The sequence below is a fragment of the Oryctolagus cuniculus genome, chromosome 1 (assembly GCF_051225735.1).
Source record: "Oryctolagus cuniculus isolate XC-2025 breed Fujian yellow rabbit chromosome 1, ASM5122573v1, whole genome shotgun sequence".
Taxonomy (NCBI): Eukaryota; Metazoa; Chordata; class Mammalia; order Lagomorpha; family Leporidae; genus Oryctolagus; species Oryctolagus cuniculus.
Genome location: NC_142867.1, coordinates 196,663,048 through 196,689,843, shown reverse-complemented (window position 1 = coordinate 196,689,843; position 26,796 = coordinate 196,663,048). Strand labels below are relative to the sequence as shown.

At 45.4% G+C, this 26,796-nt stretch overlaps 1 protein-coding gene across 1 annotated transcript; it reads left to right on the top strand.

Annotated features, from left to right (window-relative positions):
* The first annotated feature begins 107 nt into the window (after positions 1 to 107).
* On the top strand, positions 108 to 26,796 carry SMU1 (SMU1 DNA replication regulator and spliceosomal factor). Its single transcript, XM_002708034.6, has 12 exons — positions 108 to 215; positions 3,102 to 3,312; positions 5,256 to 5,408; positions 8,262 to 8,372; positions 11,634 to 11,762; positions 13,065 to 13,184; positions 15,002 to 15,118; positions 16,028 to 16,155; positions 16,980 to 17,106; positions 22,899 to 23,066; positions 25,548 to 25,700; positions 26,287 to 26,796. The coding sequence occupies exons 1-12, from the start codon at positions 190 to 192 to the stop codon at positions 26,383 to 26,385; spliced, it is 1,542 nt and encodes a 513-aa protein (XP_002708080.1). The 5' UTR covers positions 108 to 189; the 3' UTR covers positions 26,386 to 26,796.

Here is a 26,796-nt window from a genome sequence, read left to right as displayed (position 1 = left end):
GCCGACTTCGGGCGGTCACGCCCCACGCAGCCCCGCCCCCACGCAGCCCCGCCCCACGCAGCCCCGCCCCCCCGGAGCGCGCGTCGGGCGCCGAGCGGAAGTGACGTGACGGCCGCCGGAGGTGTCGTTGCTGTGTTGCGCGACTGGGCCTGAACGTGCAAGGGGGCTTGGACCCGGGAAGCTATCACCATGTCGATTGAAATCGAGTCCTCGGAGTGAGTGCTGCGGCGGCGGATGTTGGCGGCGTGGCGGAGGCCGGGAGGTTAAGGGTGTGGCGTGGAAGGGTGTTCGGGGGGAGGCGTCCGAGAGGCTGGAGTGGAGGGCCCACAAAGAAGCTGCTTGGTTCCGGCTGCCTCGGAGGTGGGCCCCCGAGCAAGCTGCAGCCCTGGGAGGGAGGCGGCGCAGGGCCGGGCGAAAGGCACACCTCGCAGGCCTTCCTTGCACCCTTGCTTTCCTCTGCCTAGCCCTCATCACGCGGGATTGTCACCGCCTCCCCTGCCAGCCCGGGTAGGTGTCTTGTAGTCCTAGTGCCCAGCCCACTGTGGAGCTCATTTGCTGCTTTTGGGGTGAATGAACCACAAGCACTTTCATCATGCCCGATCTGGCGGCGCAGTTTGGATTTCCTGTGAACTCTGCGTAGCCGCACGCCAGGGACAGGATCCATGGGCTGGGCCCGAGGAATGATCGGTTGGGAGGGGAGCAGGGCAAGCGGCAGATAATCAAATGCGAAGCGTAATAGGTCAGTGTTGTGAAGAGAAATAAAGCAAAGAGGAATGATGGGGGATGCTGGAGATCCAGATGACTAAGTCCGGGCGGGAGTTGGAAAGGATTCCTGCTTTGGGACTTGAATGGCGGCTCTAACAATCATTCTCTCGGCCTTGAAGACCCTGTCTGTAGCAGCAGTATCGGCTGCATGTTTTTGTTAAGAATAATACCTACTAGTTACTAGGGAATTATTTATTTGATAGGCAGAGAGATGGAGACAAACAGAGAGCTCCTATCAACTGGTTCACTTCCCAAATGCCCACAGTGGCCGGCACTAGGCCAGGTTGAAGCCAGGAGTCAGGAGCGCAATCTGATTCTTCCAGATGGGTGGCAGAGGCTCAACTACTTGGGTCCTGGCTTCCAGGGTGTGCATTAGCAGTGAGATGGAATTGGAGTGGAGCTGGGAGCCACACTCAGGCACTTTACTGTGGGATGCGATAAAGTCCCAGGAGGTGTCTTTGCTGCTAAGCTAAATGCCTGCCATTCTTTACTAAGGACTGTCTGCGGTAAGCCTTGCTCTAAGTAATGTAGTCAACACTTCAGTCACCCCTGCAGGGTGGGAAATAGGCAGGAGATGTTCCCTGACTTGCCTCAAGCTCAGACTGAGTGACAGCTCTGACTCCCATGCCAGCACATCTCCAAAGCTGTTAGCTCCGTGTGTATTTCACTGTGTTTGAAGGCAGTGATTTTGATTTTGGCTGTGTCAAAGTCTTTGGGATGCAGGGAGTCTCATTCTGGACACTCACAATGGAAGTTGTGGAAGGTGTGCTAAGGCAGATCACACGGTGCTAGAGCTGGGGCGAAGCCTGGGTGCCTTGTTACAGGGCTGTGAGAACAAGACAGCAACAAGTAGCAGGAATCAGTTCCCTTTGGCAGGAGTTTTTAAGAAGATCGTGTTTGCTTTCCTGTCACTGCTAGTTTTTTTTTTTTTTTTTTTTTTTTTTAATTTTTATGTTATTTATCCTGAAAGAGTTAAACACAGAGAGCTCTCTTCCATCCATTGGTTCACTCCCCCAGATGGCTGCAACAGCTAGCACTGGGCCAGGCCAAGGTCAGGAGCCAGGAGCTTCATTTGGATCCCCCTTGTGGGTGGTAGGAGTCCCAACACTTGGGCTATCTTCTACTGCTTTTTCCAAGCCATTAGCAGGGAGCTGGATTGAAAGTGGATATGGGATGTTGACATTGCAGGTGGCAGCTTTATTTGCTACGCCACAGTGCTGGTCCCCACACTCTTCGTTTTAATCCTCATCTGTTAACTCTGTTATTGGTGAAATCCTCATCTATAAATTGGGGATAATAAGACATCTATGTTGTAAGGTTATTTTGGACATAATAATCACATCTAAAGTGCTTAGAGCAGTATCTGTTAAGATAAGCACATAATAAATGTTGATTATTTTTCCTCTGGGAAAGGGAATTGATTAAATTTGAGTGTGAGGTCCCCTACAGCCAGGAGAGTCTGACCCTTTATACTAGCACTGTCTGTACATATGCGGGTCACATATGTACATTAAGGGAAGAGAAAGAAAAATGTATCACGGCATCATCCAGTGAATTTGTGCAGTTATGTAAACAGATTCTTCAACGGATTCATTATTAAGCCCAGGATCAAGAAACTTTAGCTAGAAATACATACATATATTCAGTTATAAATAAATTTTTAAAAATACCTTGTAAGCTTTCTGTCACATGTAGAAAGTGATTGCATAGTGTCTGAATATTTGAAAATTATCTAAAATCCATTTTCCCTTGGGAAACTGACTCCACAGTGTTTTTATTTCATTTGTCTTGAAAATTTGATAGCAAAGCCAGTGAGTGCAGATGGAGAGGCAGAGCCTTGTATCCTTTTATATACAGTACAGTTGTACCTATCTGTATTCAGGAAATACCCACTAAGGTAATCTCAATTCATATTTTTTTGTTTGTCATTTAAAAAAGGATGCAACCATCCTGCAATCATTTAGATTTTTTTTTATTAATGGCTAGACTAGGCTTAAAATATTTCACTGAAGTATGCAACAATGCGATCAAAAAATTAATCAGAAATGTCTCAGGCTTAGGAAATAAGAGTCACCTTAGTACCAACTCGCTTTCTAGCTGATGGTGAGACATTGGGTAAACGCTTTTCCCCTCTCTGAACCCCAGGTCTCCTGTCTTTGGGATGGAGATGCCTTGTAACTTAGATTGTGGAATAATTGGGAAGTTTTACCCACATGATAAGAAATGGAAAGTAGTTGGAGGAAGGTGGATGATTGGGAGCAGTAAGCGGACGGGGGTTTTATCTGGGGCCTTGGGTGAGTGAGGATCCCTGAGCTGAATGACTTGCTCTCTTTCAGTGTGATCCGTCTCATCATGCAGTACCTGAAGGAGAACAGTTTGCATCGGGCGTTGGCCACTTTACAGGAAGAGACTACTGTGTCTCTGAATACCGTGGACAGCATTGAGAGTTTTGTGGCTGATATTAACAGTGGCCATTGGGATACTGTTTTACAAGCTATACAGTCTCTGAAATTGCCAGACAAAACCCTCATTGACCTCTATGAACAGGTAAGAGTGGAGGTGATGATGGTCCCCATGGGTTGGTTTATTGTGGGCAGGCCCCCTGACTGGGAAGTATCAGTGAGCATTCCTTCAAGAACTATAGGCCCATAACATCCCTTAAAGCTTATACTGTCAAGGTGTGGCAGTATATGTAGAAGTTTTCTCCCTTGCCAGTTGAAAATCTTTCTTGAATGATCATTAAATGAAGGATTCTGGCAATTGGAATTAACCACCTGGAACTGGTGCTCAGTTCTCCACAAGTTGAGTGCTCAGTTCTCCACAAGACGGTCCTGACTTCAGATACTACCTGCACTTTGGAGTCTCCATCACCTTCACTTTTGACTGACTACAGATTTGGGGGTTTCCATGGCCCACTGAGGTTTGATAATTTGTCCAGATGACTCAGAGCACTCAGGGAAGCTCTATACTTACGAATGCAATTTTATTATCAAGAATACAGATCAGGACCAGCCAAATGAAGAAAACACAGAGCCAGTTCTGTGCTGTCCCTCAGGTATTGGGGTGTGCCACCCACCTGCTATGTCAATGTTTTCACCACCCTGGAAACTCCATTGAGGTTTTTACTGAGGTCCATTAGGTAGGCCTGATTGATAACTTGATCTTCAGCCCCCTCTCTTTGTCCCCTCCCCATTATGCCCCTGAGAACCTCAAAGCCTCAAGCACCTAATCAGATGGGTTGGTGTTTCTGGTAACTGGTCCCTGTCCTGAGCCATCCCCTTAGTAAAAACTTGGGTGTGATTCAAGGAATTCATGAATAGCTAATAGACTCCTGTCACTGGAAAAATCCCAAGGGTATTAGGAGCTGCAAACCAGGAACCTAGAAAAAAATTAGATAAATTGGGGCCAGTGCTGTGGCATAGTAGTTAGAGCTGCCATCTGCAGTGCCGGTATCCAATATGGGCTCTGATTTTAATCCCAGCTGCTCCATTTCTGATCCAGCTCTCTGCTATGGCCTGGAAAAGCCATAGAAGATGGCATAAGTCCTTGGGCCCCTGCAGCCATGTGGGAGACCTGAAGAAGCTCCTGGCTTTGGATCAGCACAGCTCTGGCCGTTGCAGCCAACTGGGAGTGAACCAGAGGATGGAAGACCTGTATCTCTCTGCCGCTTTTTCACTCTCTTTGTAACTCTGACTTTCAAATAGAAGAAATCTATTTTTCTTTATTTATTTGAAAGTCAGAGTTAAACAGAGAGAGAAGGAATGGCAGAGAGACAAGTCTTCCATCTGCTGGTTCACTCCCAAATTGGCCACAGTGGGTGGAGATGTGCCGATCCAAAGCCAGGAAACAGGAGCTTCTTACAGGTCTTCCACGTGGGTGCAGGGGCCCAAGGACTTTGGCCATCTTCTGCTGCTTTCCCAGTCAGAGAGCTAGATTGGAAGTGGAGCAGCTGGACTTGAACCAGCACCCATATGGGATGCTGGTACTGTAGGCAGCAGCTTTACCTGCTATGGCACAGCACTGGCCCCAAATAAATAAATCTTTAAAAAAAATCAGATAAATTATTTTTATAAAACAGAAGGGTGAATTTTCTGCAAATAAGATTGTAGTGTAGTTTGAAGTAAAAATAGGGAAGTTAATTTGTTTCTGTATAGTCCACAAGAGTTCAGTAATTACGCAAAGAAAATTTTGGTAACCAGAGAATGGTTTCCCTTGAGCCCGTGGAAATATTTCCATCTGTTGTTTTCTTCAGTATCTGTGTTCTGAACAAGAGGCAAAAGATGAGGAGAGAGTGGTAGAGAAAAATAAAGGTTAGGGCTTGAAGTTTTAAAGTTATTATTTACAATTACTTCTGTTGTCCACCTGAAATTGCTAGTGAAAAGGAAAAGCATTTCTCAGTATTGGAAATCACTTTGGTAGGACATATATTGTCAGGAGTTTTACTGAAAAAAAGAATGTTTTGAAGTAACCATTTTCTTTTCATTGTCCAGGTTGTTCTGGAATTGATAGAACTGCGTGAGTTGGGTGCTGCCAGGTCACTTCTGAGGCAGACTGACCCTATGATCATGTTGAAGCAAACACAGCCAGAGCGGTACATTCATCTGGAGAACCTCTTGGCCAGGTCTTATTTTGATCCTCGTGAGGTATGACTGTGATACTGAAAAGAAGATTTTCTTAACTTTGGAAATGTGTAACAGTATGATCTTTTTTGCCATTTTATTGGCCACTTAAAAAGATTATTGAATTAGTTTCATTTTACTTAAGAGGCAGAGAGTGAGTGAGATCTTCTACCCATGGTTCACTGCCTAAATGCCTGCAACAGCCAGAGCAAAACTAGGCTGAAGCCAGGAGTCCTAAACTCAATCTGGGTCTTTCCATGGTGTGCTTTAGCTGGAATTGGAAGCAGAGCTGGCGCTTGAACCAGACACTCCACTATGGACACAGGTATCACCTGCCCCATTGTTGGGCAGATTTTGTTTTGGATAACTTTTTTTTTTTTTAAAGATTTATTTATTTGAAAGTCAGTTACTCAGAGAGAGAGAGGGAGGGAGGGGTCTTCCATCCGCTGGTTCACTCCCCAGATGGCCACCATGGCTGGAGCTGCGCCGATCCGAAGGCAGCAGCCAGGAGCTTCTTCTGGGTCTCCCACATGGGTGCAGGGGCCTAAGGATTTGGGCCATCTTCCACTGCTTTCCCATGCCACAGCAGAAAGCTGGATCGGAAGTGGAGCAGCTGGGACTGGAACTGGTGCCCATATGGGATGCTGGCACTGTAGGCGGCAGCTTTAACCCGCTACGCCACAATGCTGGCCCCTCATTCAGCTTTCTGAGTATCTGAAGGTCTTCTGTACATACCCCATTTTAGAGGATTCTGTATAAATTAATAGAGAATTAGAAATGTTATTCTGATGTCATTTCCACATTAGCCCAGTACTTACCTGGCCCTGTAGTACAGCCTGACTACCTGACGTGTTCAGTGAGCATTTGTGTTCCTTGGCCCTAATATTTAACAGTTTCATTCCAGCCCTTTGAGTCCCTGGAAACTTGTGCTTTAGTTTGTTGCTGAGTATATTTACAAGTAGCTTGTGGTGACTGGTATTCTTTTATTTTTCCTAAGTTTTATATACTTTAATCCATCCATCCTGCTCCCCCTTTCTTTTTCTTTTTTAAAATACTTATTTTTTACTTGAAAGGCAGTTACAGAGAGAGATCTTTTATTCATTGATTCACTCCCCACATAACTGCAGTGGCCAAGACTGGGCCAAGCTGTGAAGCCAGGAGCCCAGAACTCCATCTGTGTCTCCCACATGGGTGGCAGGAGCCAAAACAGTTGGAATGCCTGCCGCTTTACCAGGCTCATTAGCGTGGAGCTGGATTGGAAATGGAGCAGCCAGGACTTGAACTGGTGCTCATGTGGGATGCTGGTGTTATCGGTGGTGCCTTTTTTTAAGATTATTCTATTTATTTGAAAGAGTTACAGAGAAGTAGAGACTGAAAGAGAGAGAGAGTGAGGTCATCCATCTGCTGGTTCACTCCCCAAATGGCTGCAGCGACCAGGCTAGGCCAGGCCAAAACCAGGAGCCGGGAGCTTCTTTGAGGTTTTCTACATGGGTGCACTGCTTTCCCAGGTGTGTTAGCAGGAAACTGGATTGGAAATGGAACAGCCAGACTTGAACCGGTACTCATATGGGATGCTGGTACTGCAGTTGGCAGTTTAAATTTTTTATGTATTTATTTTTTTTGGACAGGCAGAGTGGACAGTGAGAGAGAGAGAGACAGAGAGAAAGGTCTTCCTTTTGCCGTTGGTTCACCCTCCAATGGCTGCCATGGTCGGTGCGCTGCGGCCGGCGCACCGCGCTGATCTGATGGCAGGAGCCAGGTGCTTCTCCTGGTCTCCCATGGGGTGCAGGGCCCAAGCACTTGGGCCATCCTCCACTGCACTCCCGGGTCACAGCAGAGAGCTGGCCTGGAAGAGGGGTAACCGGGACAGAATCCGGTGCCCCGACCCGGACGAGAACCTGGTGTGCTGGCGCTGCAAGGCGGAGGATTAGCCTATTGAGCCGCGGCGCTGGCCTGTAGACGGCAGTTTAACCTGATGTGCCACAGTGTTGGCCCCATAACTGGCTTCTTTTTTTATTTTTTTAAGATTTATTTTATTTATTTGCAAGACAGAGTTACAGAGAGGTAGAGACAAGAGAGAGAGAGGTCTTCCATCCGCTGGTTCACTCCCCAGATGGCCTTAATGGCCGGAGCTGTGCCGATCCAAAGCCAGGAGCCAGGAACTTCCTCCAGGTCTTCCACATGGGTGCAGAGGCCAAGGACTTGGGCCATCTTCTACTGCTTTCCCAGGCCACAGCAGAGAGCTAGATGGGACGAGGAGCAGCCAGGACTAGAACTGGTGCCCACATGGGATGCCAGCGCTTCATGCCAAGGCTTTAACCTGCTGTGCCACAGTGCCGGCCCCCATAACTGGCTTCTTAACTGATAGGCCAAACACCCACCTCAGGAATTAGTTTTTGAAAACTAAATTGCGGGGCTGGCATTGTGGCGCAGCAGGTTAAGCCCCTTCTTGCTATGCTGGCATCCCTTATGGGAGCACTAGTTCAAGTCCTAGCTGCTTTTTTGCTTCTGATCTAGCTTCCTGCTGATGTGCCTGAGAGGGCAGTGGATGATGGCCAAAGTGGTTGGGCCCCTGCCACCCACATGGGTGACCAGGATGGAGTTCCTCACTCTGCTTTGGACTGGCCAGTCTGGCTATTGTGGCCATTTGGGAAGAGAACCAGTATATAAAAGATCAAGTCTGTGTCACTGTGCTTTTCAAGTAAAAAAATAAATAAATAAAATAAGTCTTAAAAAAAAAAAAACTATACTAAATTGGGTTAAGCAGCTCTTTAGGTAGTTTCATGTTTGTCTCTTTGTTTCTGTTTGTTTTGATTAAGCACATTTAAGTTTTGTGATTATTTCTTGAAAATGATGCTATCTTCTCTCCTTTTTTAGGCATATCCAGATGGAAGTAGCAAAGAGAAGAGGAGAGCAGCAATTGCCCAGGCTCTTGCTGGGGAAGTCAGTGTAGTGCCTCCGTCTCGTCTCATGGCATTGCTGGGACAGGTAATTGAGCACCTGGTACTACGTCTGTGTTTAAACCATATGTCTGGGCTAAAGAAACCAGACATCCTAACAACTGTGCTTATACCAACAGCTGGCCAACCTCTCATTTTCCCTGGGAGAGCCTATATAGACGAGTGGTTAAGATCGTGAGCTCTAGAATCATTTAGGATTAGAGTGACCAGGGGTTGCCGTTGTGCCATGCAGCACATTAAGCCACTGCTTGGGATGTCTCCATCCAATATCAGAGAACCTGTGATCGAGTCCTGCCTCCACTTCAGATCCAGCTTCCTGATAATGCGCTTGAGAGGCAGCAGATGGTAGCCTGTGGAGTTGGGTTCCTGCCACCCACTTGGCAGACCTGGGTGATGGATCCCCATCAACTATTGCAGGTGTTTGGAGGGTAAACCAGTGGATAGGAGCTCACTCTCTTCTCTTCCTTTCTAATTCCTCTTTAAAAAGTAAAATTTTATAAATAGTATAATTACTATTAGATTAATTAAAGATATGGGGGTATTCTAGAGCATTTTTAGGAAAATAGAATTAAAAATACATTTTCTAGGGGCTGGCATTGTGACACAAAGGGTTAAAGCTCTAACCTGCATTGCTGGCATCTCATATGGGCCCTGGTTCACATCCTGGCTGCTCCACTTCAGATTCAGCTCCCTGCTAATGTGCCTGGGAAAGCAGCAGAAGATGGCCCAAGTGCTTGGGACCCAGAAGAAACTCCCAGCTCCTGCCTTCGATCTGGCCCAGCCCCAGCTGTTGTGGCCATTTGGGAATTGAACCAGTGGTTGGAAGATCTTTCTTTCTGTCTCTCCCTCTCTGTAACTTTGCCTTTCAAATAAATAAAAAACAAGTCTAAAAAAGAAAATACATTCTATGGCTGGCATTTGGTTTACCCGTTAAGATGCCACTTGGGATGGGTTCAGTTCCCGTGCTTGTTCTTATTTCTAGCTTCCTGCTGGTGCATGCCCTGGGAGGAAACAGGTGATGGCTCCAAGTAGTTGGGGCCCTGCTACCCGTGTGGGAGACATGGATTGAGTTCCCTGTTCCTGGCCCAGTCCTAGCTGTTGTAGGCATTTGAGGAGTAAACCAGTGTTTGAAAAATTGATCACTCTCTTTCTCCCTTTCAAACAAATTTAAAAAAATATTAAAAAGCTGTTTTGTTTTGGTGCAAGAATTTTGAACTCTGCATAATAGAAATCTTTGAAAATTTTATGGAAAATAGATGTTTTATTTATTTTTTAAAGATCTTTTATTTATTTAAGAGATAGAGTTACAGAGAGTGAGAGAGACCGAGAGAAAGGTTTTCCTTATGTTGGTTCACTCCCCAAATGGCCGCAACAGCCTGAGCTGTGTGGATCTGAAGCCATCTTCTATTGCTTTCCTAGGCCACAGCAGAGAGCTGGATTGGAAGAGGAGCAACCATGACTAGAACTGGCGCCCATATGGGATGCTGGCACCACAGGTGGAGGATTAACCTACTACGCCACAGTGCTGGGCCCAGAAAATACATGTTTTAAAAAACTATATATGGATTTCAAATCTCTTTGCACCAAAATAAACTTACATTTGAAAAATATCAGGGGCTGGCACTGTGGTGTAGCAGGTAAAGCCGTTGCCTGCAGTCCCGGCATCCCATATGGGCGCTGGTTCAAGTCCTGGCTGTTCCACTTCCGATCCAGCTCTCTGCTATGGCCTGGGAAAGCAGTAGAAGATGACCTAAGTCCCTGGGCCCCTACATCCCACGTGGGAGACCCGGAAGAAGCTCCTGGTTCCTGGCTCCTGGCTTTGGATTGCCACAGCTCTGGCTGTTGCGGCCAGTTGAGGAGTGAACTAGCGAATGGAAGACCTCTCTCTCTGCCTCTCCTTCTCCTTCTTTGTAACTCTGACTTTCCAATAAATAAATGAATCTTTAAAAAAAATCATTTATTTTTCTTTTTGGTTGAAAGAGAGACAGATCTTCCATTCTTGGATTTTCTCCCCAAATTCCTGCAAGAGCTAGGCTGGGCTAGGCCAAGGCCAGGAACCAGGAACTTCATCTGGGTCTCCGCCCTGTGTGGGTGGCAGGGACCTAGGTTCTTGAGCCATTATCTGCTGCCTCTTAGGGTGCACATTAGCAGGAAATTGGAACAGGAATCAGAGCTGGATCAATCAAACTCAGGCACCTTGATGTGGGATGTGGATGTTATCCCAAGGGGTAGCTAAAAACTGCTGTGCCCAATGTCTACCCCAAAAACTATCTTGTTTTTCCACAAACTTTTTGAAGTACCCTCGTATGAGGGGAAAAGATAGCAAGAATGTAGTATATAAAGTGTCAACAGTGGCCTTTTTAAAAAATATTTATTTATTTATTTAAAAGGCAGAGTGGAGAGAGACAGAGGTCTTCCTTCCACTGGTTCACTCCCCAAATGGCTGCAATGGCTGGAGTTGGGCCTGCAGGGGCCCAAGCCTTCAGGCCATCTTCTGCTGCTTTCCCAGGTGCTTTAGCAGGGAGCTGGATGGGAAGTGGAGCAGCTGGAACTGGAACCAGCGCCTATATGGGATGCTGGCATTGCAGGCAGTGACTTAACCCACTATGCCGCATGCCAGCTCCAACAGTGACTTGTTTGGGTGTTGGAAATTTCTATGGAAAATTTATCTTTTCCAAATTTTGTTTATAATAAAAGAGCCACATCTCCATGGAAAATAGTTACAGATTTATTGGCTTTCGGAGTCCCCTTCTACCTTGAGATCAGCCTGTGTTCTTGCAGGAAGCACAGATTATGTTGCAATTGTATGATCAGAGATGGTTGGGGTCACGTTTCTGGATAATTCATGGTTTCCTCTGGATGTCATCCTTTCCAGTTTGTTTTTTTTTGTCTGAGCAATCATGACCAGATTGGGGCTGGTGCTGTGGTATAGTAGGTTAAACCTCCACCTGTGGCACTGGCATCCCATGTGGGTGCCAGTTCGAGTCCTGGCTGCTCCACTTCCACTCCAGCTCTCTGCTAATGGCCTGGGAAATGGAATTTGACCCAGGTGCTTGGGCCTCTGCACCCTTGTGGGAGACCCGGGGGGAGCTGCTGACTTCTGGTTTGGGATTGGCCCAGCTTTGGCCATTGCATCCATTTAGGGTATGAACCAGGGAATGAAAGCTCTCTCTGTCTCTTCCTCTATGTCTGTAACTCTGCATCTCAAATAAGTAAGTCTTTAAAAAAAAAATCACGACCAGATCTTAAAAGCACCTGACTAAACTACTGTACTTTGTTTTTCTGCTAGGCACTGAAGTGGCAGCAGCACCAGGGGCTGCTTCCTCCTGGTATGACCATAGATTTGTTTAGAGGCAAAGCAGCTGTTAAAGATGTGGAAGAAGAAAAGTTTCCCACGCAGCTGAGCAGGCACATTAAGGTAGGATCCTTAAACACTTGGCCAGTCCATAGTCATTTGTTGAAGACTCATCATGGGCTCGACCAGGATGTGTGCCTGAAACTTGGGTACTTGGGAAGGAGAACTCGTTCTCCAGCTCCGACAACATTCAGAGTTGCTCTTGGTGTCTGCCAGTGTCCTGCTGTTGCCTAACAGTGGCACAGCTCAAGTTAACAGAACTGACAGGCGAACATTTGCCCTCTGGGCCATCATCTGCCCTATACTTGCTCCCAAGAAGCCTGCGTTTGAAAGAATGGGTGCTACTTCTTTGGATCAGCCCTGCATTACCTGAACTTCCAATATATTTGTCCTGTTCAGCAACTGTGTTTTTGCCTGCCGTGTGTCAGGCAAGGTGCCAGTGATGGATTATAAAGTGGACTCATGTAAAGTTTGGGAAAAATTATTTTTCTATTTTAGGGCTGATTTTTTGTTTTATTTTCATTCTGAGACTTTTGCAGGAAAAAGCACAACTCAATAATTGCTGCAGTTCCCAGAATTACAAGTATATTTGCTACTTTAGTGTCTCCTTTATATTACAGATTCTGTCAGGGTTTGTGTTCTGATTATATAGATTTTACAGTGTTTGAATTGTGTGTTCTAACTTGCAGCATGTATATTTACCCTGGCTGAAGCCTTGAGACCAATAGAAGTCCGTTGTAATTGTGCTGCTGTTCTAAGCTTTTCTGTTCTAAATGCTTTCCTTTTGTTTCTTCCCATCTGTGTGATTTCCTGTAATTCTCATCTATTACCGGGAGCATCCTCACTGGTGAATGCTTAGGATGCATTTACCAGGCAATCTGTCAGCTCTGGCTAGTTCTCCTACATTCGGTCAGCCACATGTTATCATTTGATGAAACAAAGGTTATGAAACAGCAATAGAAAGTTTATTTATAAAATTGTGTAGGGAACATACATTTATTTTGCAAAAATGAGCTTTTTTACCCCCCCCCCCCCAGATGCACAATAAGAGCATACTAGGCTGTATTGAGTGTAAAAGGTTAATGGTGGTTAATTCTAACTATTTGTTCTAAGTCTCATGTTAAAATACTTTTTTAGCTTTTTTGAAATATCCACGTCACATTTAAAAAACTGATCTCAGCTACACATAAAACTGATCAGAGGACATACATCCACCAGCTCCTGTGTCCAGGTGTAGAAACGCTCCTGCAGTCTCCTGTAATAAGGGCCAGCCGTGACTTTATGCCAGGGCAGGGTTTGTAAAAGGGTAAATGGAACTTGTTTTATGGATAAAATGCATCTATTCCATTGTTTCGTTTGAAACAGTTTGGTCAGAAATCACATGTGGAGTGTGCTCGATTTTCTCCAGATGGTCAGTATCTGGTCACTGGGTCTGTTGATGGCTTCATTGAAGTATGGAACTTTACTACTGGAAAAATCCGGAAGGTAAAGTATTTTAAATACAGTAAGTTTCTTAGTGGAAGAATTACTGACTTTGAATTGCTTATTCTTGTCTTATCTCTAAGTCAACTTAGTTAAGGAAGGATCTGTAAGGAATATGTATTACTTGTGTAATTTAAAAACCCATTTAAAGTTAAACTAAATTCTAATCTATTATTAGGCAAGGGAGAACCCTTATTATTTATTATTTTTATTTATTATTTTCAGGCTTTATTTATTTGAAAGGCAGAGTGACACAGGGGAGGAGAGGGAGGGAGAGAGAGAGAGATGTCTTCTGTCTGTTAGTTCACTCCCAAATGGCCCCAACAGCTAAGTCTGGGCGAAGCTGAAGCCAAGAGCCAGGAACTGTACTCTGATATGGGATGCCAGCGTTGTACGCAGCAGCTTAACCTGCCGCACCACAACACTGGCCCCTCTATTATTTTTATAATCAAAATGTGTTTTATAAAATAAATCCATTATTACTGAATGGGTAAATGGTATATGTATGTAATGAACACTAGTTACTCACAAAAAAGGATGAAATCCTGTCATTTGTGACAGCATGGATGGAACTGGAGGTCATTATGTTAAGTGACATAAAACAGGCACAGAAAGACAAATACCACATGATCTCACCTCATGTGTGGAATCTAAAAAAAGTTGATCTTGTACAAGTTGACAGAATGGTGGTTACCAGAGGTAGGGGAGAGCAGGGGTGGGGAAGGATGGGGAAAGCTTGCTTATCGGGTTCTGAATCAGTTAGATAAGAGAAAGAAGTTCTAATGACCTGTTGCACAGGAGGGAGACCGTGAATAGCAATACTGTGTGTGTGTGTATTTTTTTAAAGATTTATTTGACTTGACTTATGGTATTGTTTTTTTGTATTGTATTTATCCATCTATTCCCCTACAATTTCTCGTGGTACTTTTATGTTTCATTTTGTTTAATTGTTGATTCATCTGACGTTTGTTTAGGAGAAAGTTGGCATGGATCTAACTTAATTTTTTCCCAGACTACTATTTATTGTCCAGGGATTAAAAATATGATTTTCATCATAGAGAACTAAATTCTACTCAATGATAGTGGATTTATTTTTTTTTTTAAAGATTTATTTATTTATTTGAAAGAGTTACAAAGAGAGAGGGAGAGACAGATCTTCCATCTGCTGGTTTACTCTCCAGATGGCTGCAGTGGCTAGGACTGGGCCATGCCAAAGCCAGGAGCTTCATTTGGGTGATCCCAGGGATGGCAGGGACCCAAACGCTTTGGCTATTCTGCTGCTTTTCCCAGGCCACGAGAAGGGAGCTGGATTGGAAGGGGAGCAGCCGGGACACAAACTGGTGCGCATGTGGGATGCCTGCATTGCAGTCTTTACCCAGTATACCACAGTGCTGGCCCCTTTGTTGTCCTTTTTTTTAAACCACGAAGCAGTTTCATAATTAGAATTTTTTATAATTAGGAAAACATTGTAAAGATACTTTATTTTTGAGTAGCTGAGAATTTGAAAAAAAAGTTTGCTTTCTAATAATACTTCAAGAAATTCAAATTTACTACAGTTGTAAAATGGAAAACTGTAGAGAAATATTGCCTTGAAAAGATTAGTGAGTAAAACATCTAAGCTGTTAATATTTTTACACTATTAATTAGAGTTGTGTGAAATTATTCCCAGCAATGTCAGTTGTCTTTAGGAACATGGGAGTGTGTCACTGGTTTCTGCTTTGGAAGTATGCACAGTCCATATCCTGCTTTCAGTGGGTTTTTGGGGCCCTGTGACCTTGGTTTTGTGGTGTCTTGATAACTGCTAACTGTTGTTCCTGTAGGATCTTAAGTACCAGGCCCAGGATAACTTTATGATGATGGATGATGCTGTCCTCTGCATGTGTTTCAGCAGAGATACAGAAATGTTAGCAACTGGGGCTCAGGATGGAAAAATCAAGGTATGAATTAGAGACATTTACTCTTTTTTTTCTTAACGATTTAATTATTTGAAAGAGCTACAGTCTCTTCCATTTGCTAGCTTACTTCCCAGATGGCTGCAGCAGCCAGGGCTGGACCAGGCTAAAGTCAGGAGCCTGGAATTCAATCTCGGTCTCTCACATGGCTGGCAGGGTCCCATGTACTTGGCCATCAACATTTTCTGCCTTCTTAGGCACATTAACAGGGAGCTGGGGGATTTGAACCTGTACTCACATGGGATGCTGGTGTCACAGGTGGCAGTTTAACCTGCGCCACAGTGCCGGCCCTGGGACATTTGCTATTAGATGGAGACACTTTGAGAGTTCCTGTAATGGAGTAGTTTCCTACAGGTGATATTTGGTATAATAATAGCTAGTGTTTGTTGAACATCAACTTTATACTGATCACTACTTTTTCTTGTTACATCCTAATAATAACTGCCTTGGGTGGTTCAGTCAAATGGTTCAGGTCACACCATTGGCGAGTGATAGATCTAGGACTTCAGACCAGGTTTGCTCCCTCTCTTTTTCCTCCTGGCTCACTGTATGATATATTGTACTTTGATTTTAGGGAATGGTCTGTAGCCTGTTAGCTGTGGTTTGTATTTAACTGCTGGTAATACATCCTTGCTGGATAAAGGACAGAAGAGGTCTCTGCTAAGTGAACTTAGAGTCTGAATATTTGTTTTTAATAATTTACAAGGAAAGAGTTTTAAGTTTCAAAGGATTCGGTTATCATTGTACTGTGTGGACCAGCTGTATCATATTCATCCATTAGCATGCATTTTTAATGCTATTTTGGTACATTAGTGAGCACTGCATCTTGCTTGGCTCTGTGGGCTATTTTGGGACACTGTTATTTACAAGTTTAAACTTTTTTTTCCTATAAAGGTATGGAAGATTCAGAGTGGCCAGTGTTTAAGGAGATTTGAAAGGGCACACAGTAAAGGCGTCACCTGTCTAAGTTTTTCTAAGGATAGCAGTCAGATCCTTAGTGCCTCTTTTGACCAGACAATTAGGTAAGTAAGAATCCCAAAATTACCCTCACTTGGGTTTGATATAATGAGGCCCCAGAGGGAGTTACTAATGATTCTTTTTATTTATTTGAGAGGCAGAGATAGACAGTTCCCATTCACTGGTTCATTCCCCAAATGCTTGGGGCTGGGGCCAAAGCTGGGAATGCAGTCTGGGTCTCCTGTGTCAGTGGCATTTCTTGAGCCATTACCTGCTGCCTCGCAGGGTCTGTGGTAATAGGAAGCTGGAGTTAGGAGCCTGAGCTGGAAATCGAACTCGGGCACTGTGGTGTGCGATACGAATGTGCTGACTGGGAGGCTAGATGCCTGCTTTCACAGGATATAGAGGATAGGAGAGTGAGGGTATCTGAGACCTCATTTCCCAAAGTGCAGCTGACACAGTGCTGTTCTTCTGTCTGTTTGAGGCTTTGCCCAGAAGAGAGATTAGAAAGGGGTTTTGCAGTATTTCATGTTCTCTGGAATACAGTCTGTGCACCCACCTGCATCTGAATCACCTTAGAGAGCCTCTTCACCAATTCCAATGGGTGGGGCCCAGCTGAGACCCGCTGTTTGTGACTCTTGTGAACTGGTTTCTTAGAGATCCATCCTGAAAAGAAGCTTGTGGTATTATTGATATACTTTCTTTCAGTCTCTTTCTGTACAAGGCTTTTATTTGTGTTCCTTGTGTGATATATGAAAATCATAATGTATTCACAACCCTCTCTCTTCCCTTAATAATGTGAGCTTCTATATAATTCATCTAAACTTGGTCCTAGCCATAAAATGTAGAAGATTAATTGTTCTTTTCATTTGCTGTTGTTTCGTCATAGAATTCATGGTTTAAAATCTGGGAAAACACTGAAGGAATTTCGGGGCCATTCTTCCTTTGTTAACGAGGCAACGTTTACACAAGATGGCCATTACATCATCAGTGCATCCTCTGATGGCACTGTGAAGGTTAAGTATTTGCTGCTGCTTTCGTTCAGAATGTCTGTTCCATCTTTGTTATTTGAGGAGTTTTTGGTGGTGATAATGGTGTTGGTTGTGGTGGACTAAACCACTTTACTATTTTAGACAAAACTGAGGTGAGTGTGAGACAGTAATATTCTGTGGGTAATTACTGTTGGTCCAGGTACCCCAAATCTCAAGCCTCTACAGTCCAAACAAACTTCATCATGTGTCTGAAACAGAAAGGACACGGAGTCCTAAACCTAAGTCTTGCCCCCTTCACAGATACACCCAGTGGTTAGATCTTACCTTGCCGTAGGTAAAGTCCACCTCTAACAGACAAATTCTTAAAGGGCTCAGTGGCCATGTAAGTTGATTCTTTTTTGTTGTGCATCACTCTCACCTCTGGTCCCCAGATTTAGGGCCTCCACACGGCATTTATAAAAGGGTGGCAGAAGTGCAAAGTAGAACTAAGCCCTCTCTTATTTACTGCCCGCTGCTCTCAGCCAGAATAGTGAGTCCTCATACTTTCAGAGATTTAGTTAATTGAAGAGTGGGCCTCATTTCCTAGAAAAGACATAAGAAACCCAAACAGAAAATTGTTAGGTGATCTTTGAGACACTCCATTAGCATTCTAGACCTTCTTTTAGAATGCCTCGTGCAAGTGTGTGCTTTGAAGTGCCATTGGGAAATGGCTTGTCCAGGCTTCTTTGCTTTATGCTCTTTCCCTGATAGGGGGAAGTGGGATGAAGGGGGTAAAGCATCTCACAGATCTTTTGAACAGAAAACATTAGAAGCCTTCGAATTTTTTTTTTTTTTTTTTTTTAATTTATTTGAAAGGCAGAGTTAGAGAGAAGGAGAGACAGAGATCGTCTACCTGCTGATTCACTGCCCAGATGGTCGCAACAGCTGGGGCTGGGCCTGGCCAAAGCTGGGAGCCATGAGCTGGGTCTCCCACATGGGTGCAGGGGTCTAAGGACTTGCGCCATCTTCCACTACTTTCCAGGCATATTAGCAAGGAGCTGAATCAGAAGTGGAACAGCTGGGTCTTGAGCTTGTGCTCATATGGGATGCTGGCATTGTAGTGTGGTAGGTTAAGCTGCTGCCTGAGACCCCAGAACTCTTTTTTTTTTTTTTTTTTTTTTTGAAAGACAAAGAAAAATAGCTTCCATCCACTGGTTCATTCTCCAAGTGCCTGCAGTAGCTGCAGCTAGGCCAGGCCAAAGTTAGGAGCCAGTAGCCAAATCCAGGTCTCCCAACTACTTGAGTTTTCCATTGCTGCCTCCCTGGGTACACATTAACTGGAAGCTAGAATCAGGAGAGGAGCCAGGACTCATACCCAGACACTCCTGTATGGGGTGCAGGCTTTAAGCAGTGTCTTTTTTTTTTTTTTTTTGACAGGCAGAGTGGACAGTGAGAGAGAGAGACAGCGAGAAAGGTCTTCCTTTGCCGTTGGTTCACCCTCCAATGGCTGCCGCGGCCGGCGCGCTGCGGCCGGCGCACCGCGCTGATCCGATGGCAGGAGCCAGGTGCTTTTCCTGGTCTCCCATGGGGTGCAGGGCCCAAGCACCTGGGCCATCCTCCACTGCACTCCCTGGCCACAGCAGAGGGCTGGCCTGGAAGAGGGGCAACCGGGACAGAATCCGGCACCCCGACTGGGACTAGAACCCGGTGTGCCGGCGCCGCTAGGCGGAGGATTAGCCTATTGAGCCATGGCGCCGGCCTAAGCAGTGTCTTAACCACTGTGTCAGAGCACCCCTGCCTTGGAACTTGTGATCCCTGAGATGTTCATTTGCCTCATAGGCAAATAGGCTTCAGCGAGGAGTTGGGGGCAGGTGATTGTTTACATTGGAGCAAGCAATGGGGTCACTGTTTCCTCCTGATAGTGGCTGTTTATTAAACGTCTGCTTTGTGCCAAACTCTGTGGGAAGGTACAGAGGAAACAACAGTATGTGGGCAATGCCATGCAGTGTTTGGTCCCTCTCTTCAGTAAGCACATCTCAGATAATCCGTGCTGATTTAACCCTTCACTTTGTAAGAGCCTAGAAGGATGAGGTGAAAAGCATTAGGGTGGAGAACTATGCCTAGAAGAAATGTCGGGCTAGGGAAAGGAATACAAGTGGCCAATAATAGCTTCCATTATGCATGTGTGTGTAACACTGTGACTTCTGGTCAGTTGCTGACGGTATAAGCTGTGTGTTAGAGTCATTTGTGGAACTTCTAAAAAATGCCCATGCCTGTGGTTCACCCCAGACCTACCAAATCAGAATCTCAGGCTAGGGTCCCATGCTACAAAGCCTGCTTTTAGTTTTTGTCTGTTTTTGGTTTTTAAATTTTTTTTTGTTTGTTTCTTTGAAAGGAAGAGCAAGTAAGAGAAAGTGTGCCCCCATTCTCTCGTTCATTCCCCCAAAGGACTGCAACACCCAGGGCTGGGCCCTGCTGGGTCCAGGGTCAGGAACTCCATCTGGCCTCCCATGTGGTGGCAGGGACACAAGTACTTGAGCCATCATCTGCTGCTTCTCAGGATACAAAAAGTTGGATTGGAAGCAGAGGCACGGCTCTATCCAGCCACTCCGATGTGGGATGTGGGTGTTCTAAGCAGTGGCCTAACCCACCATGCCACAACACCTGCTGCTCCCCACTTCCCCTCAATTAGTTTTGATACCCAGACAAAGATAGCTTGCTTTTTCTGTGTGTGTTTGTTTGTTTGTTTATTTATTTCATTTGAAAGGCAAAGTTAGAGAGGAGAGAAGAGATAGAACTTTTTTTAGAAAAGATTTATTTGTTTATTTGAAAGAGTTACACAGAGAGAGGAGAGGCTGAGAGAGAGAGAGAGAGGTTTTCCATCTGATAGTTCACTCCCCAATTGGCCGCAACGGCTAGAGCTGTGCCGATCCGTAGCCAGGAGTTTCTTCCAATTCTCCCACGTCCGTGCAGGGGCCCAAGGCTTTGGGCCATTTTCTACTGCTTTCCCAGGCCACAGCAGAGAGCTGGATTGGAAGTGGAGCAGCCAGGTCTTGAACTGGCACCCATATGGGATGCTGGCACTGCAGGCCAGGGCATTAACCCACTGCACCACAGTGCCGGCCTCGAGATTGAACTTTGATCCGCTGGGTCACTCCCCAAATGGCCGCAGTGGCCGGGGCTGAGCCAGGCTGAATCTAGGGGCTTTGTTAGAGTCCCCCACATGGATGCAGGGGCCTAAGGACTGGGGGCATCCTCCACTGCCTTCCAGGCTCATTAGCGGGGAGCTGGATGGGAGGTGGAGCAGCTAGGACTCGAGCCATCACCCATATGGGATGCTGCATTGCAGGTAGCAGCTAAACCCTCTATGCCATGCTGGCCCCAAGGGTATTTTCTAATTGCTTATGCTGGTAACAGTGTTGACAGATAGTTTTTTTTTTATTATTGAAAATGTTTTTATTTATTTTTGAAGGTTTATTTTATTTATTTGAAAGGCAAAATTAGAAAGAAGGAGAGACAGATCTTCCATCTGCTGGTTTTATCCCCAGATGACCACAACAGCCAGCACTGGCCAGGCTGAAGCCAGGAGTCAGGAGCTTTATCTGGATCTCTCTTATGAGTGGCAGGGGCCCAATCACTTGAGCCATCTTCTGCTGATTTTCCTAGACCATTAGAGGGAGCTGTATTGAAAGCGAAGCAGTTGAGCGGGTGCTGTGGCCTAGCGGGTTAAGCTGCCTGCAGTGCTGGCATCCCATATGGGTGCCTGTTTGAGTCCCAGCTGCTCCACTTCCAGTCCAGCTCCCTGCTAATGTGCCTGGGAAAGCAGTGGAAGACGGCCCAAGTCCTTTGGCCCCTGCACCCATGTGGGAGACCCGGAAGAAGTTCCTGGCTCTTGGCTTTGGAATGGCCCAGCTGCAGCCATTGCATCAATTTGTGGAGTGAACCAGTGGTTGGAAAATCTCCCTTTCTTTGCCTCTGCCTCTCCTCTGTAACTCCACCTTTCGAGTAAAATAAATAAATCTTGTAAAAGATAAAGAAAAGTAGAGTAGTTGAGGCTCAAACCAGCCAAGATGGGATGCCAGTGTCACAGACAGCGGCTTTACCTGCTGTGCCACAATCCAGCTCCAACACATAGTTAATTTTAAAGATAGTTGGCTATAATACTAACTGATAGAATTAAAAAGGAGAGAACAATCCAACACGGGAAGCGGGATACACAGCAGATTCATAGAACGGCAGATGACCTAAACAGCACTGTGGCCTCAGAATCAGCCCTTAAGGCATTCTGATCTGGCTAAAAAGCCCATGAGAGTTTCTCAGGCATGGAAAGCCAAGACACTGTGGCAAAAAACATTGACCTAAATGAAAGATCTCTGTGAGTGAGATTCCAGCGGAAAGAATGGCCATCAAAAAAGGAGGTACCTTTCTCTGAAAGGAGGAGAGAACTTCCACTTTGATTATGGCCTTGTCTAAATAAGGTCAGAGTTTGTGAACTCAGGAGGCTTCCATAATCTTGGCAGCTCATGACAAGTGCCTCGGGTGATTACTGACCTCTATAGAGTGTCAGTTGTTAAATCAACAACGGGAGTCACTGTGCACTTACTCCCCATGTAGGATCTCTGTCCTTAATGTGTTGTACTATGTGAATTAATGGTAAAATCAGTATTCAAACAGTACTTTATACTTTGTATGTGTGGGTGCAAACTGTTGAAATCTTTACTTAGTATATACTAAGTTGATCTGTATGTAGGCTAATCCTCTGCCTGCAGCGCCGGCACACTGGGTTCTAGTCCCGGTTGGGCCGCCGGATTCTGTCCCGGTTGCTCCTCTTCCAGTCCAGCTCTCTGCTGTGGCCCAGGAGTGCAGTGGAGGATGGCCCAGGTACTTGGGCCCTGCACCTACATGGGAGACCAGGAGGAAGCACCTGGCTCCTGGCTTTGGATCGGCACAGTGCGCTGGCTGCAACACGCCAGCCGTGGCGGCCAATTGGGGGGTTAACCAACAGAAAAAGGAAGACCTTTCTCTCTCTCTCTCTCACTAACTCTGCTTGTAAAAAAAGAAAAAAAAAATGAATCTTAATGAAGAATGGGGTGGGAGAGGGAGTAGGAGATGGGATGGTTTGTGGGTGGGAGGGAGGTTATGGAGGGAAAAACTGCTATAATCCAAAAGTACTTTTGAATATTTATTAAATAAAAGTTAAAAAAGATAGCTATGTTTTTTGTTTTTGTTTTTGTTTTTTTTTTGACAAGCAGAGTTAAACAGTGAGAGGGAGACAGAGAAAGGTCTTCCTTTTCTGTTTTTCCCCCCCAAATGGCTGCCACGGCCAGCTATGCCGATCCGAAGCCAGGAGCCAGGTGCCTCCTCCTGGTCTCCCATGCGGGTGCAGGGCCCAATCACTTGGACCATCCTCCACTGCACTCCCGGGCCACAGCAGAGAGCTGGACAGGAAGAGGAGCGACTGGGACAGAATCCAGCAGCCCAACTGGGACTAGAACCCAGTGTGCCGGCGCTGCAGGCAGAGGATTAGCCTAATGAGCCAGTTAGACCGGCCAGTTAGCTATGTTAACTAAGGAAAAAAATGAAAGATCATAGGTTTTAAAAAGCTTTTATTATTTAGTTTGTGACTTTTGTTTTGTTAATGCAAGTTAATCTACAAATAGATGATGAATGTTTACCCATGGCAAGGCTGGTATTTGGTTAGACTTAAAATCAAATAAGCAGCTTTTTTCCTCCTCAGTTTTCATTTAAGCAACCTAATTTTATGGGTTTTGCATTTTTAAACTCTAGAAATTTTATGCCCCTCCAAATATTTATGTGTTCAATGTCTTGTGTGGCAGATCTGGAATATGAAGACCACAGAATGTTCAAACACCTTTAAATCCCTGGGCAGCACGGCGGGGACAGATATTACTGTCAACAGTGTGATTCTGCTTCCTAAAAACCCGGAGCACTTTGTGGTGTGCAACAGGTCCAACACAGTGGTCATCATGAACATGCAGGGACAGGTGAGTGTGGAGATAGGACCTATGCGCAGCACTCGTGGGCCGTTCCTAATCCAGTATGTCCAGGTCTTGGCTCTCCCAGTAACCAAATACGGGTTCACTACTCTGTGAACTGTGGAAGCTGTATTTATTCCTCAGAGACTTATGTAAACCATAACCCTACGAAACATCTTCGGTGTTTCAAAAGTACCTCCTTCCCTGGCAGTGCTTACATAGTACTGCTTTTTCTTTCTTATCCGTTGTGTAAATACAGCTCTGCTTGGTCTTTAAGATTCCTTCAGAACCTTATTGAATACTTGAAGATAACAGTCTTTGTTTGCTTAGGAAAGATACACTGGTGTGGATTTCCAACTTGGGTCGTCTCCCAGATAGCACATGAGCTAAACTGGAGCACTAATAATAGGAAAGACAGTGGTGTCCTTGTGAAGTGCATTTGTAATCAGGATGCCTGCGCGGTTTCCCTGGGAATCTCATTTCTGTGGACTGGGGCATTTGGAGTGGGCTGGGCATGCATCGCAAGTGCTATGGAAACACAGGCCTGGGCACTCTCCTGAGCATGAAGAAGACCCAAGGGTTGGTGTGCCGAGTTCTCTCCACCCCTCGGGCCCTGCACCTAATGAGCTGGTGGTTCACAGCCCACGGCTGAGACTGCTAGTCTGCAGCGTCCCCTGGGCCACTGCATAAGAGCCACAGCTGCCTGGTGCATCCTCTAAGCATACCTCCTAGTACATGATTTGAAAAAATAGATTCTTAAAGCCAGGAGCCTACAACGCCATCTGCTTCTCCCATGTGGGTGGCAGAAACCCAGCCATCGTCTGCTGCTTTCCCACGTACATTAGCAAGGAGTTGGATCAGAAGCAGAGCAACCGAGACTCCAACCGCTGCTCATATGGGATGCTGGCATCATAGGCAGCAGCTTAGATTGCTGTGCTGCAAGGCCAGCCCCACCTTGATATTTTTCATCAGAGTTTTGTAGTTTCTCTCATGTAAAATAAGTTTTTTATACTTATTTGAAAGAACAGAGAGACCTTTATTTCTTTTTAAGATTTGTTTCTTTATTTGAAAGGCAGAGTTACAGAGAGAGAGTCTTCCATCCACTGATTCACTCCCCAAATGGCCATAATGGCTGTAGTTAGGCCGGTCTGAAGATAGGAGCTAGGAGCTTCTTCTAGGTCTCCCACGAGGGTGCAGAGGTCCAAGCACTTGGGCCATCTTACACTGCTTTCCCAGGCTTAGTAGCAGGTAGCTGAATTGGAAGTGGAGCAGCCAGGACTCTAACCACTACCCATATGGGATGCCAGCACTGCAGGCTGAGGCTTAACCTACTATGCCACAGCACCCGCCCCTGAGAGAGATTTTATATTCCCTGGTTCACTCCTCAAATGCTGGCAATGGCTAAGACTGGGCTGGCCGAAGTTAGGAGCCAGAAACTCAAACCAGGCCTTTCATGTGGATAGCAGGAACCCAATTACTTGAGCCAGTATCTGCTGCCCCCCGTGTCTGCATTAGCAGGAAGTAGGAGCTGTAGCTGGGCTTTGCAGCTGGACACGCCAGTGTGGGATGTGGGCGTCCTAACTGGTGACAACTGCTAGGCTAAATGCCTGCCCTGGTTTAGTGCAACACACAGCTGCTGGAGTTTTCTGTTATTGTCATTTTGTCCTTTAGAGAATGGTATTTTGTAAATGGAATCGTGCAGTAGGTAATCTTTAGGCTTTTTGAAATTAGTTTCTAGGGGAAGTGACACAGTGTGGTGGGGTAGTTTTCCCTATCGGAGTTCAAGTCCCAGCTCCTCTGCTTCTGATCCAGCTCCCCATGAATGCACCCTGGGAGGCAGCAGATGATGGCTGAAGTTCTTGGGCCCCTGCCCAAGGGTTAGGGTTAGGGTATGGGAAACTAGATGGAATTCCTGGCTTCAGCCTGGTCCATTCCTGGCTGTTGCGGACATTTGAGGAGTTAACCAGGGACTGGAAGATTGATCTTCTCTGTCCTTTCAAGTTGTTGAAAAATCTTAAAAAAAAAAAAAAAAAAAAATTGTTTTTTTCTCAGGTTGATTTATGTCTTAGGGACAGAGTTTGATCCTGCATGGGAAGAACAACTCATTCTGTTAGAGGAAACTGGGTATGAATATGTGTCCAGAAAGCTTGAGATTGGAAGGATTTTGTGTGTGTGGTAATGAATTTGCTTCAGGGTAGCAGGACTCAGGCTGAAGAGCAGTATTGATGACTTGGGAATGTATAAATTCAGGATCCCTGCCCTTGCAGCTCATGGAATGAGTATTTTCCAGGCAAGAGAATTTAGCACATGAGTGAAATTTGAAAGTTAGAAATCACAGTGAACTGAAGTACAAAATAAGTGTAAAAATATCAGCTAAAAAAATGTCATCTGTAAGTGTAGTTTATATTAACGAAGGTTTGAAAAAGCTCCAAGAGGTTGCGTACTGGTCACCCATGTTTTGTTTTCGTCTTGTGGTGTGGCGCAATCTAGATCGTCAGAAGCTTCAGCTCCGGTAAGAGAGAAGGCGGTGACTTCGTTTGCTGCGCCCTCTCCCCCCGGGGTGAATGGATCTACTGTGTGGGGGAGGACTTTGTGCTCTACTGTTTCAGCACAGTCACTGGCAAACTAGAGAGAACTTTGACGGTGAGTACTGCTGACCAAGGGCGTCTAAGAGCTTACGGCCAATGCTTGTGCCTCAGTATAAAAAATCTAACAGAGGCCTTTATGACACATTGAGAGTCCATATGTACTTGTATGAAATTACCTCCTTCGTCAGGAAAAGCCGTCCTTCAGTGACCGTGCAGCTGCAGGTGGGCAGGATGGCGCACTGTACACAAAGCAGAGAAGGAAGAGAACCACCCATCTAGCCAGCTAGATTATGTCTTCCTCGTGGGGGCTGGGGATTGAAGGAGGCGCTTTCTCTGTGTCTTTCTAGGGGCAGATTAGTTTTATGTTACTCTCTCAAATTGATTACGATGTTTTTAAAACTTTAGCTCTATGTATGATAAAAGTACATGGAGTAATTCATGCCAGCTGCTGTAACAAATAATCTGCAAAAATCTCAGTGGCTTAACACTATGTCACCATGTGATAGTTGGATACAGTCCTCCCTCCTATCTGCTTAGGAACATGCAGCCTCCCACGACCTCGTGCCTCCCACCTAGTTCAGGCAGGCTCTTCAGAGGGATTCATTACAGGCCTGTGCCACCTAATGCTGCGCTGTTTCCAGGTCCATGAGAAGGATGTGATTGGTATTGCACATCACCCTCATCAGAACCTGATTGCCACCTACAGTGAAGACGGACTCCTAAAGCTCTGGAAACCCTAACTCTCTCAACCAGCTTGGAAGCATGTACTTAAATGAAGACAGATCCATGAGTCGCTCCCCGCTCCCCCAGCCCCTGCCCTGAGGCCAGCTTTTCTAAGTGAACAGATCATCTTAATTAGGTACAAGAATACTTTTGTGAAAATTCGTGTTGCAGTAGCAGTAACCCTTTTTTAAATGTATTTTTAAGGTATTAGTTAATCTGTTTCTAACTGGGGCTGTCACTTATGTTTTCATTAATCTACCTAGAGCATAAAATACTGATATTTCTTAGAAAAATATTGTACCCCTTTGATTATCTGAAATGCTGATTAAAATGTGCCTCCTATATTAAAACTTGTAAATAAGGAACTACCCCTTAATTCAGTAGCTATTTTTTTTTTAAGATGTTAATAAACTTTACACCTTTCTGGA